We start from the raw sequence: 14,321 nt of genomic DNA, 5'->3' as shown, positions 1-14,321 counted from the left end.
GAACATAAAGATATTTCAGGAAATACAGGGTTGGAGTGTGAACTTAATCGTCCTTTGCTTCTCATCCTTTCTATACTGCAGTCAATTAATTTCTTACCTGTTAAAGTTCTGAACTTGATTTTGGAATGGAGATTTCTGCCTTTTCTCTCACAGTAACAAAGTCTGTGTTAGGTTTTCATAAAGTGATGGAAAGATGCATTAAAAATATATCCTTCAATGTTTTTTATTCCTAACACTTAGCACTGTTTAGCAGAGCGTGCACATTCATTAATACTCTTTACCTTGCAGCTCATGTGAGTGAGCTGTATGAACAGGCTTCTCATCACACAAAGAAGATAATCACTACACAAAGAGAGGACCAACAGCAGCAGTTAAGGTAGGACAGAACAGACAGAACTGATGCAAGTGTAAATAACACACAGGATGGAACCAAGCACACAGGCAAGGCAATGTACTTTACTGACTCTCATTAAGGACTGGGACCTGGATCTCTAGATATATATCACAGTGTTTTAATAGCTTGTCCTATGATTATTTTGTACCTCTGTGCCTCTCTTTCCTTATCTGAAACATACTTAAAAGTTTTCTGGGAAAGGCTTTTGAATGTTTGTTTGATTGAATAATCTAATAAAAATGCAGATATGACCAAACTATTTTGTGTAAACCATACAAGTCCAAGCCAGGAGTCACCTGAGGTGTTAACATAACATATTCTCATAAAGAGCATTTTCTTTCCAGGTATCTTGTAAATATTTTTTTTTTTTTTGCTTATAGAACACAATGCTAGTTTTCTCATTTCCACTACTCTTTCTGTTTTGGGGTTTTTTTTCTGATCATTCAGCCCAGAAGGAGTAACACCAATGTCCAAGTGGCCAAGCAGATTGGAACAGCACAGGTAATAGCATTAGTAGGTTGAACTTATTTTATGAGCCAGCTTAATCTGCATTTGTAAAGAATGTTATTGATTTCACCAGGTCTTGGGTAATAGTCCAGGGACTTGCTAGCAAATAATGGGGTATTTTCTGCAGCAGAAACACTGAATAAATGGTTTGAGCCTCTCTCTTTTACTTTTTTTTTCCCCCAAACCCAACAGTATTACTGCTAACTTACACTGTTCAAAACAAGACTGAAGTCAGAAGCCCTGTGTTTTGTTTACTGGTTCTGCCACTAGTGTGGAATATACTGTATACTTCTCATTTATATTGATAGCTATTTAGGAAATTCAGTATTTCTTAGACGAACCAGAATAATGTAAAAAAGTCCCATGAGGAGGGGCTGAGGGAACTGGGATTGTTTAACCTGGAAAAGAGGAGGCTCAGGGGAGACCTCATCACTCTCTACAACTCCCTGAAAGGAGGTTGTAGCAAGGTGGAGGTTGGTCTCTTCTCCCAGGCAACTATCAGTAAGACAAGAGGGCATGGTCTTAAGCTGTGCCAGGGGAGGTTTAGGTTAGATATTAGGAAGAAATTCTTTACAGAGAGGGTAATTAGGCATTGGAATGAGCTGCCCAGGGAAGTGGTGGATTCTCCATCCCTGGAGGTTTTTAAGATGAGACTGGATGTGGCACTTAGTGCCATGGTCTAGTAATTGCAGCAGTAGTGGATCAGGGGTTGGACTTGATGACCTCAGAGGTCCCTTCCAACCCAGCTGATTCTATGATTCTATGAATTAATATTATAATCAGAAACTTGCTTTTTCTTTCTTGTTTTTGTAAAAGGTTAAATAGCAATTGAAAACTAAGTTATCTTCCATATTTCTTCTTAATTACTTTCTGATTTGCATGAAATAAAAAAACCTTTTAGAGTTTCAGAGTTATATTTTAATATAGCATTCCACACTATTTTGCATACCCTTAAAAAAATTACTTTAAATACATATGTCTGAGTAGCCAGCACGCAAGAACATCATGTGCAATTATGGCTTTAAAACCAGATTAAGTATGATTAAGAGTGATAATTTCATGGCTGATATTAGACCCTGCAAGTCAGTGAAACTTTAGTAGTGTAAAACTGGGCTAAATGGAGCAGAACATAACTGGTCTTTACTCTGGTGAATCTTACCTTCAGAAAATTGAACAGAATTTTCTGTATCCACAGAGCCATCAAGTTTTCCTGTTATAAAATAAGGAAATTAGATTAATTTTGCGTTCAAAATTTCAGCAATGGATCTGAAATACCAATTCTTTGATTTAAATGTTTGTTGGAAGTTTGAAAAGACACTACTGGCAGTCCCAGACATGTTCCACAAGATTCAGAGCAATGGAGCATGTTCTGAAAAGGAGCTCTTCATAGCAGCCAATCCACTATCCATATGCATTTTGATCAGACCAGTCCATTCTTGATCCATCATTGAGAAAATTGCCAGTAACAAGAATATCAATCCATGTATGATTAACCGGGGGAAAAAAAATGCCATTTGCCTTTACCAATTCCATTTCTCAATGTGTAATACTGATAAACAGGGTGAACTCAGTTATAATGGTTTTTTTTCTTTTTTTCCCTTACCAACAATGTAAAAATCATACATAGGAAAGAACTTGATGAAGAAAAGGAGACCTTAATGGCAATAAGAAACAAAAGATTTCTTCCATATTTTGAGTCAGAATTCAGCAAAGAATTTTTCGAAAAAAAGGTAATGCAGCTGAAAATGGGAAGAGTTTGTGTTAGGCCAGGTAGTATCTGCCATACTCCCACAGATGGATGTGGGTTTGTTATATCTCAGCCTCAGTTTATCTCAAGAAACCATTACAAAGGACAGTTGTGGCAGAATTAATACTGGGAATTATATGCCCTTGTCAAAAAGAAACATATCTTGAAGATGGTATATGTTTACTGAGTAAAAACTCTGTAAAATTCTTTCTATAAACTCTGGAGAGAGTCTGATTCAGAGCAAAGCTAAACCTCAGGTCTTTTGACTTATCCCTCAAAACCTCTCCCTGTTAATTAGATTATTAGGTAATTAGTAAAACTAACATTCCTAAGTTAGATGTGACCTTGGGAGCTTTCCTGTCGTAATTTCGTCTGATAAATGCTGTAAGTACATAAAACATACACAAAAATGTACGTTGGAAACTGAGGTAACTGTGTATCATTTTTATAGTTACCACTTTGGTTCTACTTATTTGTTTCTTTTATACTCTTTATTTTTATTTTTTCCTTTCTTTTTTTGCAGGGGGAGGAGGGTGTCTGCTATTTGCTTTTTGTAAATGTTTATTTGAAAAACATAAGCCCTCTTTCTTACTTTTCTCTAGTTTCCTGATGTGGAAGCACTGTGCATGGAACTTCCTCCAGTTCAAAAAAAAGAAAGTGTGACTTTCCCTCCAGACACAATTAAAAAACCCAGTAGAGGTAATCTATGGTCTGGCAACATTTTAGTATCTTCTTCAGGAGGAAGAAGCCTTTGCAGACATCATTGAATGTGGAAGCACTATCAGCTTTGGATGCAAAGCTGAAGAATTGTGCTATAAATGAGGGGTGGATGGATGCAAAATGCTCAAGAAAAACATAAATGGAATAAACAGTAGTTAGGGGTAGATAGGCAAGAACCAAGGAGGCCAAGTTCAGAAAAAGACTAGTATGGCTGTAGGAAAAAAATGGGAGATGGAATTCTGAAACTCAGTGGTAAGAGGGAACTGGTGCAAAAGCAATATGGAATAGGAAACATGCAGGCTAAGGATAGTTTGGAGGATATAGGAGGAAAGCAGTGACTAGATGACAGGAAGCAGTGAAAGAGTGAATCATCGTCTAATGTTTGAGCTTGACAGAATTGAGAGGAATACTTTGGTTCTGCATGAAAAGCAGCCCTGACAAGTTACTGAAATCATGTACTGAGATTAAAAGTCATACACAGCAAAGATTCATGTCAGGAAAACAGTCATCCATTGGGCTTTATCAGACTGCCACTAATTCCCATATTTCCTCATTTTGCAGTCATTATAAGACCTGTGTTAGCTTATCCTTTAGCCCTTTATGGCTTGTTGCTCAGTTAGCCAGAGAACACGAAATGACTAATCACACAATAGGCATTTTTGATCCCTGTGGCCCAGTGGAGCAAAATGACACATGCAGAATTTTCCCAGCACCTCATGGTTATGTAGACAGCCTTCCAAGGTTGTCTAAATTAAAGTGGCAAAGACATTATGATTTTTTTTCACATGTTTATTAAACTGATGGTGATCATGAAAAACACTTGTCTCAATATTCTGTTATTTTCCCTTTAGCAGCTGAACTTCTTGATACTATAAGTGATTCATCACTTTTGCCTGGCCTTCTGCTGCAAGCTCCTTCCAAACAAAATGAAAGTTCCAGCATCACAACAGGTAAACCTGCCTTCCAGAATGTAATTTGGAGCAGGTTACTATCATTTTATAACAACTTTTGACAAAATATTTGCAGTACAAATTTAATCCACCTATTATGCTTAGTTTTTTGTGCTTTTGACATCTTTTATTTCCAGACCTAAACAAGGCTGCAAGAACAGAAGAGGCACCCTTTCAACATAAAGTTCAAAGTCTGACAGTGAATGCTGCAGGACAGACAAGAAAAGAGAAAGTAATATTACCGTCATCCCTTCAGGGGACAAAACCAAACTCCATACCAAATAAAAAGGTAAAATAACATCTTTCTTGTCCATATTAATATCCTCTCAGTCATCTCTTTTGCATAAAATCTTCACTCTGGAGTGAATACTGGAAGGTACTTTGTTTATTGAAATGTGGCAGTTGCAATTCATGTATGTTTACTGGCAATTCTAAAAGTACCTTTCTTCTTAACTGCTGGGACAAACTTGTTCTGCACCAGGCACCCACATGAAAGGTCAATGGCTTAATATGTCTGAAAACTCAAAATCAGTATAAATTTGCAGACAATATTCAAAGTGCCTCGTCAGTTTTTACTCAAATTAGGATGTCTTTTTGTAATTCTTGAGGATGAGTGGACAGAAGTCAAACATAGGTTAAGCCACTCTAAACTTCACTTGACAGCCACCAACTTTCTCTTTGTCTAATATTTTGTTTGCAAAGATAGAAGATCCTGTGGCAGGAAAGATCAAAACATCTTCTCTTGCAACAACAAGACAGGATCTTAACGGCTTCCATCTCATCCCACCCAGAGTGACATTCGGAGTGTTAAAGGAAGGCTGCACCTATGCAACCACTGTAATCATGAAGAACGTCGGTGTGAACTTCTCAAGGTTAGTTTGAATTTTTAGTACCCTGGTTTTTATCTGTCCAAACAGATCCTGACAAAAATCAAGTACAGTTTCTCATAACAGCCACCACTCCAGAGAAAGAGCAGGAATTCTGCCAGCCAGTTTATACGTCTGCCAGAGCTTTCCATAAGATGGAGCCATATACTAGGAATGCCTCTCTACTGCCTTTCCTTTAATGGCTTCTGGTACAAGTGCATGCTGGTAACTGTTCTTCAAATGAAAATGAAATCCACGGGATAAATTCCAGAGTGATGCAAAAGTGAAGGTCATATCTGATCTAATGATCTTTAGCAATTTTAACAGTGGAAGTTGTATGCACAAAAGGACTGAATCTCAGATGTGTAACAATCAGTAAGAAATGAGGAAGTGAAACTTCTGTTTTAGTTGGTACTATTAAATTAAAGATTATTCCCACAAAATTCATACCAGTATCATGTCTTGTGCAATAGAATCATATCAAAGGACATTAAATAAAGATCATTAAGGACTCCTGGGTGTGCAATGCACAGGTGTCTGCCAAAATGTTTGTACTTCAGTTTCCTTTGCATGTGTAAGTTTAAAATGCTGATGTTTCACATTCTGTTGTAAGGACCAGGCAGTGTTAACAAGCTTTTTGAAGGCTTATTTTAGCCCAATAATCTGCTCCTTTGGGGTTTTTTTGTTAGAAACCGGAGCCTTGGCGAGAAGCCCAGGAATACCACTGTAGTCCAAGTTGTACATTTTGATGGAAAGGATGAGCTAACAAATTCTGCTGTCGTTTACAAAAGCAGAGGAAGAGCAGACAGCATGCTTCCTAGATGTGACTTCTGCCTGTCTGAAACAGTTTCTGTCAAACTAATTCTCTTCTCTTTCTGACAGGTTTCGGGTGAAGCAGCCGCCTCCATGCACAGGACTGAGAGTGATGTACACACCAGCACCTGTAGGTTACACAAGAGATCTTTTGGGTTTTTTCTAGACTCAGCTGGCCCTCAGGCTATCTAGGGGTCGTGTCACACAAGCTGTCTGGGAAGAGAGCTGGCAGGGTACAGCATTTGTTTAAAGTTATTTGAAGTGATTCTGTCTTCCACTGTCCCTCTGCCACCTTCAACCAAGCACCCCTGCGCCACCCACCACAGTCTCAGAGCCTGTGCCAGAATGCAGAGGGATAAACATAAAGTTCAGTGTAAAGCAGCAGGTCAAGCAGCGAGGTTAAAGAGAGCTTTTTCAAAGCAAACTGTAACACTACCTCTGAGTTTTCCCCTCCATTTAGGGTATTATTTGTTATATCTGCTCTGTCTTATGCCTAGAGTTTATTTCCTGTCCTGATACCTTCAAGAGTTGAACCTAGTAAACTATTGCTTCAATCCTTTCTTCTCCTGCTTCCAACTATTCTCCGCCTTAAGGCTTTTATCTAGCAAAGCACCATAGCACATTGTTATCTCGGTAAGTAGGAAGCTTTCGTGCTTTCTGCTTTTGTTCAGTCTCTCTCTTCACCTGCACATTGTACCTGAATAAATAGTACTGGCCAGTATCCCCACGGCATCCAGGTAATACCAGGCAAAATCTTTGCTAGTGTGTGGAATCAAGAAGCAATGACTTGTGCAGGGAGGCAGTGCCAGAACGCAAGTCAAACCTCCTAGTCCAGAGCCCTAGCCACAACTCAGTACTTAGAATAATTTAGGGAGAAGGATGTTGTGGGGGACTGTGTCAAGAGCTTTACAGAAATCCAGCTAGATGGCTGGAATAATTCCCATTTTCTTCTTTTCTCCACACATCCATCCTTTTTGTATCTCCCTACCTCTATGTTCTTTTTAGAACAGATTACAGTATTTATTTCATTTGGAAGGGACCTGCAATGACCATCTAGTCCAATGGCCTGACCACTGCAGGGCTGACCAAAAGTTAAAGCATGGTATTAAGGACACTGTCCAAATGCCTCTTGAACACTGACAGGCTTGGGGCATCAACCACCTCTCTTTTTGATTCTCTCCCAGCTGGCCCAATTCCCCTTTTTTCCTCTGGAACCTAAAAGGAAATACAAGGGGGGGAAATGTGATCACCTGATAGTTTTCTTTCAAATGACAATGTTTTGTACAGACCTTTCTAGTGAAACAGATAGTGGGTAACTGGCAAGTGCAGTAATGTGCTGGGCAGTGCGTCTGATTTCATCAGACAACACTGAAGAACCACCAGCTCCAAGGACTGCTAGAGGGCGCATGTATGAAACTTGCACCTTACCTGTGAGTAATCCTCTGTCTCTCCCAGGTGGCGGCAGGCTTGGAGGTTGAACTGGAGATAGAGATTTTTGCCATGGTAATTGAAGGGAAAGATACTGGTGGCCTTGAAGAAGTTTCCCATGATATTGAAATATTAACAGAAACAGACACTCTTCTCCTGCCTGTGAAAGCAAATATCCTTTGTTGTCTTATTTCCCACACATATCTTGTAGCATCAACCCCAGAGACCATCTTCCTGTCAGGAGCCTCAAGCACTGTTTCCAGTGCAGGCTGCTGAGGTAGCAAGCTTTACTGTAGTTTTCAGAAACACACAAATGGATGTTTTCAAATGCACAACAAATGAACAGTTTAAGATCCTGATGCCAAAAGCAATTTACATTAGAATAACAAAGCTTTGAAAAGTGGGGAAAGAAAGAATGGCAACTCAGAAAGATGAGGCTTTTAAAAGAATAAATGAAAATAACAGGAACTCTTTCCAACCACTCCTCATGAAAATACTCTATTACATTTTTGAATCTATGGGAGCATCTGATGGTACAACCTCATGAGCAAGAAAATGATGTATCATCATAATACTAAACAGACAAATGAGACAATCCCTGTGGCAGCAAAGATGCAAGCACAGAAGTGCACGAATGCTGTCAGAAGTAAGCCCAGTGTGGGTTCAGTGGGCTTTTCAGTTCTTTAACTGAGGACAAGGGTACAGTAAAAGAAAATAGCAAAGTCAAGAACTGTTATTTCTTCTTCCCTTGTGCTCCAGAAGCTATAATTATTTTTTTAGATAAAATTATAGGCTCATTTTTAAGGGCAAGTTCAGAAGGGTGAAGTTCTGTTTGACTTTTAATCAAATATACACACAAAAGCCTGGGAGAAGAGTTCTGGAAACCTATAAAAGAAATAGCATGGCAAGCTACATCCAAACATGTCAGAACCTTCATTCAAAATAAGGGCCACCCTTATCAAAGAAAAGAGAACTTCAGGGTCTTCTGAGTCCGATCAGAGTACTAGCTAACAGCAACTCCATTAAGGCTTTATATGCTCGGAGGCAACATTGAAACTTCCCAAATTTACTTTGTAGTGGCCCAAAGAAACCTTTCATGCCTGTAATTGCAGAGCTGAGACAGGACTGGTGGCATTGCAGCAAAACCAGCTGCTGTTCTGTTCCCACTCACCCAGTCCTCAGACCCACAGTTGCAGACCAGCCCCCAAAACATATGCCCTTCCCCAGTATTTTACCTGGTCCTTTAATCTTTGAGCTGAGGAGAGTAGTCCACATTCAAGACATTTCACGATCTTATTTCCAGAATTCATTTCAACCCCCACACGTTATTTTAAATAAATGTACCAAAAGGGTTAGATCTTTAACATGACATTCCACCTGTGTTAACCAATGACATTTATGAGTGCCGCCCAGAAGGATACCCTCAAGGAGGGATGGCAGCAACAGTCCGGGCAGTTCCTACAAGCCCCAAGCCACGGCTACGGATTACACTACCCCGAAAGCCTTCTAGTTAATGTAAGTACTGGATGCACTGATACCAGCTGCAAATTAAAGTACAGTTGTTTACCTCCTCTTGGCTTCATCACCAGCATGAACAATCCTCATGGAACTCACAGCAAAGCTGTCATGCACCCATCACACTGACATGGTCACCTGAGACAAGAGAAAGGAGCCACTGTGATGATATTAACCAAAGGATTCATTACAAGAGATTTGCAAATTACTACAACTGCTCAGCTCCATGGAGGCATTCATAGCAGAGCCTCCTCAGTCCTCTCCCAAATCCTTCACTTACTGTCTCCACATTAAACAAGTCCTGGCAGCTGGATTTATTACAGTTAAGCCCTAATAAATCAGCCTCTCTTTAACACTTCACTTTCTAAAACCTAGTCGTACTGATGACCCTTTGACACTGACAGCAAGTCTCATAAGGGACAGGAGCCTTACAGATAGAGCAACCTTAATGTGACAAATTCAAATACACACAACCCTCTGCACACACTGTTTAATATACCACATTTCTGTAGCCTCAGACAGTCAATCTATACAGAGAATCACAGAATATTCTGAGTTGGAAGGGACCCACAAGGATCACTGAGTCCTGCTCGTGGCCCTGCACAGGACAGCCCCAAGAATCACACCATGTGCCTGAAAGCATTGTCCAAACCCTTCTTGATCTGTCAGGCTTGGTGCTGTGACCACTTTCTTGGGGAGCCTGTTCCAGTGCCTGACCACTCTCTGGGTGAAGAACCTTTTCCTGATATCCAACTTAAACCTCCCCTGACACAAGTTCAGGCCATTCCCTCAGGTCTTGTCACTGGTCACCGCAAAGAAGAGACCAGTACCTCCCCATTTTCTTCCCCTCACAAGGATGTTGAAGACGGCAATGAGGTCTCCCCTCAGTCTCCTCTTCTCCAGGGTGAACAAACCAAGTGTCCTCAGCCACTCTTCGTACAGCTCCTCCTCAAGGCCCTTCACCATCTTTGTAGTCCTCCTTTTGATGCTTTCTAATAGTGTCTTACAATGGGTAAGTCTTCCCTGACAACAAGAAAGCCTTACTGGGAATTTCTCATGAAACCACCAGTCAACATGTTTAACATTAGGCTGGTATTTCATCTCATCCATATGAACTCAGATGCTCTACAATACAATTGATGGTGACAGTTCATAAACAGGAACCCTATGGATGTTTCTTCTTAGCTCAACAGTCCCCATTTGCTTCATATGTGTAACATTGACATCATCTTTTTCTTTCAACTTTAACATCTGTAAGCCTGCCATGTTATCTAACAAGTCAGTAAAGAAATCCCAGCTGTATCTCATTTCCTCTCCTCTGGAGAAAAAGAAAAGCGGCCACATCAGTCAGCTCTGAAAAACTTCGCAGACATGTACCTCTGACTGCTGCATCTGCTCTAGGACTGCCCAGCATACATCAAATATAGCTTTTTTTCCTGTTTAAATATCTTCTTACCTTTTCCAGTGCAGAATTTTACCCCTGGAGTAATATGCAATTATAGTCTATAAAAACATCCAGTTTAATGCCTTCCACCTTAGGGATTTACAACCTGGAGCTCATCATGAAGGCAGTTTAGACAAACTTCTCTCACTTTGTGTTGAAATGGAAGAGAAATAGTCACCCAGTCAGTTCACATTTTAGTGAGACACACCCTGTCCCAAGAGAAATTGGGACAGTGTGATCAGTGTGATCTCCCATTAAAAGCACCAAGTGGAGAGGAATTAACTACATGGTATTCTCCTCCTGCATGGCTACTCTAGCTAATCACAGCTGCCATGGCCATAGCCAAATCTCCCTTCTGTTCTGACAGTGTCCTTTTGTGAATTGATTGATAATTGCTGCTGAAGCTAGCTACAGCTACCCCATACTACCAAAAAACTGTACCTAGTGCCTCTTTGAACATTACTCCCCCTGAAATCTCCTGGACTCAAAGCCATATCCATCTCAAATATGTCAAGGAACTCTGGACTGGTTGGTTTAGTCTCACCAAACCTGAAACGCTGACACTCCTAGGTAAAGTCCTGTAGTTGGTTAAATAGTCTTATTCAGCCATCCAGAATAGAAACAGTTAAGTCATTGCAGAGGCACTGTGATCACTGTAACCACCTTTCCAGGTGGTTATCACCAGTCAGTGATTCTCATTGAGACATGGAAACATCCCTGCAATACTAGACTTCACAATACTAGATCACAAATTTGCCACCTCTCCTAGTAGAGGCCAACAAGCAAAAATCGCTGATCAAGCATCACCTGACCGAACTTAGTTTTATCTCATTTATATTTTCTTAGTTATTTCACATTTGTATTTAAAGCATTTCACAAAGATTCTCTTAACATACTCAGAATTAAATACTGCACAGGGAGCTGCCCATGAAAATCTTTGCTATTCCTAAGTAGACCACCCATCCTGAATGTGTAGTTATTTTTGTGCCATTCAGTTTGTGCAATAAAAGCAAACTCTTGATCTAGTTGAAGCCCATGTAAGAACTCTTTCTCATGATATTCCCTTCCAACAGCAAGAGGACAAATATACTGAAGCCAGTGTGTAGCAATCACAGTGCTCCCAAAACACTTGCAAACAATCTGGACAGAATTATTGGGTTTGCTTCAACAACTGTACAGAGGTAGAGCTGGGGTTTACCGGTTTGGGTTTTTTCTTTTATGTTAATTTTCTCTCCTCTTTCACTACAGGTTAGAGCCCTAGAAGAATAACATGAGGATCAACAGCACTGAAATACCTGAATTTTAGTCCAACGGTAGAGAAACATCCCAGTGTAGGCTTTTTCATTTACTTAATCAGATTAAGTGTGAATAAATATTTTTCCTGTTCCCTATTAATGGGAAAAGTGGTCCCAAAATTGCCTTAACTTCTGACATGGGTGTCTGAAATGCAAACAGTGGAAAGATTACAGTATTTCAACCCTACTACAGTACTGAATGGTTCCCAACAGGTTTGTTTTTAAAAAGGGGTTAGGTTTCAGGTGCTGAGGCACCTGAAATTTTTTTCAAGTACTCAGCATGTAGCAGGTTTCACTGAAGTCAACTGTGAATTCTCTAAGAGAGTTGCTGACCGGCTCTGGTCTTCTAAGTCTCTGCTTTCACAATCATAAGCTTAACTTTCTGTGTGTTCACCTACCTTTAATTAGCTGCAGACACCAGATGAGGGTTATGAGTACACAAAGTTACACTTGACAGAGAGGGATTCTGCTTATATCCTCTTGTTCACTGTCAGACATGAGGACCTTCAAATGCTTGTCTCTCTTCAGAGTGGGAGACTGAGCCACTTAGAGATGGCCTTTTCCCCCTCCTTGTTCCTACTTACACAGCAGTGACTAAGAGAAACATCTCAGGCTTTTTGTGAGCCATCTTATCTGTGTATCTGAATGCAGTTCTGCTTCCTGTTTATGAATGAATTCATTTCCACCAGGTGATTTTCTGTGCTTCATCCTTTTTCCAACATTGACATCCTGAGAGAGATGGGGAATTTTCCTTGATATATGCACATGACTTGTTCTCTCAACACTTCAGAGTGACTGAGAATCCCATGACTGGGGATTAATAATAGCTTTCACCAGTGTGAAATGTGAATGCCAGTTTTGTATTCTCTCATTCACACTGTTGAGACACATATTCTGATACAGATTTAAGCTGGCCTTGTACTTGCAATTGCTTTCCTGCTCAGGTTTGTAAATCCAGGGAATTTCACCTAAGAAAGGGCAAGTTGATGCACCCAAGGATATCAGAATTCTAGTGTATCAGTGAATTGTTGGCACAGGATAGACCTCTTCCATTTAAAGCATATGCTGAGCTCTCAGTAGCCACCCCAGTACTGCATTAGTACAGGCCAGTCACAAGTGATACTAATCAGAGAACCAGAGGGCAAGTTCAGCAGGGGAGCCTGTGGCAGCAGCTATGAAAGGACAACTTTCCACCACCTAAAAGACCTTTTCTTCCAAGAATTCTTCCCTAATACCAGTGACAGCAAATGGAGACAAAGGTGAAGGAATTCCCCGTCTTCCAACTTAGAGCAGAGGAGACACCTGTCATCCTAATGATGACTCTGCATCCCAAGCCACTCTTTTATACCTTTACAACCTTCTCACCAGTCCCTGAGTTCATGTGCACCTGTGGCTGTGTTTTTTATCCCAGGCCTCCCAGAGGATCATCAAACAGCAGCTCATTACATAGGTTCCATAGCACCTATCTCCGTGTCACTAAGGTAAAGAGGGCACATCATATGGAGGCACAGTCAGCCGTCCCCTTTTGGTACCTGGTTTTGGGATCTCTCTCCTCACTCACCGTGGCTGAGGGTGCACTGTGGTGTCACAAGCCACCTCTCCATTTGTAACACTTTTCTTTGTTTTCCCAGTGAGCTTGCCCATTTCAGCAGCAGCTGACATGGAAACCAGATGTCAACTGAGTTTACCAACAAAATTTATCATCCTACAGTGCATCCTCTTCCTCCCACTGCAGTAATTCCTCTTATGAGACTCTCTTATGAGGGTCTTCTCTGGGAGGAGTAAAGAAAAAGAACAGAATACAATGAAAGAGAACAGAATAGGTCAGGATGGAGACATGTTTGAGTGGAGCTGTTTGATCACAAGTTTCACTCATATCTGGACAAATATAAAATTAGAGAGGCACCCAGAAGCATCTGGCAGAGCTGTATGAAGGTTGCTACTTCTGTAAAGAGTCTGAGACCCACCTGCTGGAATTGGAGTACAACATGCTCCTGTAAATTACCCAGACTCTGCAGAATCAAGTGAACAATCAGCCCCCCTGACAAAGTTATTTACTAACAACAGTTACTCTAAGAGGTGTGGTTATTACACCTGAGGTGCTGCCTAAAGACTGAGCAACTGAACTGTTTGCTTTTTGCATACTTGCTAGTAATAGAGAACCTAAGTCAAAAACAGCACTCAGCAAAAACTGGGATGCAAATAAAAATCCACATGAAATGTGGTTAGAAATTCAGGTTAGAAATGCAGGTTAGAAATTCAGCTTTGAGTACCCAAGTCAGACATGGAGGCCTAACAGCCAGCAACTAGAAGCTGCCTCCACATCCACCAAACCTGTGATTACTGGTAAAAACACAGCATGTACTACAAACTAATAACTTACCAGAGCAGCAGAGCCTTGCTCACTTTATCCTGCCTCTCTGCCCCCGCTGAGAAAATAAACTCTTTTATCTGATACAGGACAAGTACAACATTGCAACAATCCAGTGCAATTTCTAAAAACTGGATCAAGTACAATGCAAACAACCCACACTTCTCCGCTCAGTCTGCCAGCTCTGCAGAACAGCACAATCCTGGGTGGCAGCCCTTTCATTTGCTCCCACTAATTTTATTCCCTGAAAAAAATCGTTTCAAAACTGACA

At 40.6% G+C, this 14,321-nt stretch overlaps 1 protein-coding gene across 5 annotated transcripts in view; it reads left to right on the top strand.

The window, feature by feature from the left end:
* The window catches only part of SPAG17 (sperm associated antigen 17), a 97,214-nt gene extending 85,415 nt beyond the window's left edge, over window positions 1-11,799 (top strand). For 3 of the 5 annotated variants that reach the window (XM_039388933.1, XM_039388932.1, XM_039388930.1), the window contains 11 exons: window positions 289-376; window positions 842-895; window positions 2,529-2,631; window positions 3,251-3,347; window positions 4,220-4,318; window positions 4,456-4,607; window positions 5,021-5,190; window positions 6,067-6,127; window positions 7,453-7,597; window positions 8,803-8,940; window positions 11,633-11,799. In XM_039388933.1, the coding sequence (XP_039244867.1) occupies window positions 289-376; window positions 842-895; window positions 2,529-2,631; window positions 3,251-3,347; window positions 4,220-4,318; window positions 4,456-4,607; window positions 5,021-5,190; window positions 6,067-6,127; window positions 7,453-7,597; window positions 8,803-8,939 (1,106 nt within the window). In that variant the 3' untranslated portion in view covers window position 8,940; window positions 11,633-11,799. The remainder of the gene's footprint in view (window positions 1-288; window positions 377-841; window positions 896-2,528; window positions 2,632-3,250; window positions 3,348-4,219; window positions 4,319-4,455; window positions 4,608-5,020; window positions 5,191-6,066; window positions 6,128-7,452; window positions 7,598-8,802; window positions 8,941-11,632) is intronic. The other 2 variants (XM_039388931.1, XM_039388934.1) reach the window with 2 other exon arrangements.
* Window positions 11,800-14,321: the final 2,522 nt, after the last annotated feature.

Source organism: Pipra filicauda, unplaced genomic scaffold (assembly GCF_003945595.2).
Source record: "Pipra filicauda isolate LSUMZ 115617 unplaced genomic scaffold, ASM394559v2 scaffold69_size3009148_pilon, whole genome shotgun sequence".
NCBI classification, from domain to species: Eukaryota; Metazoa; Chordata; class Aves; order Passeriformes; family Pipridae; genus Pipra; species Pipra filicauda.
Note: the sequence above shows the minus strand (reverse complement) of the source record. Positions and strands in the feature narration are given on the sequence as shown.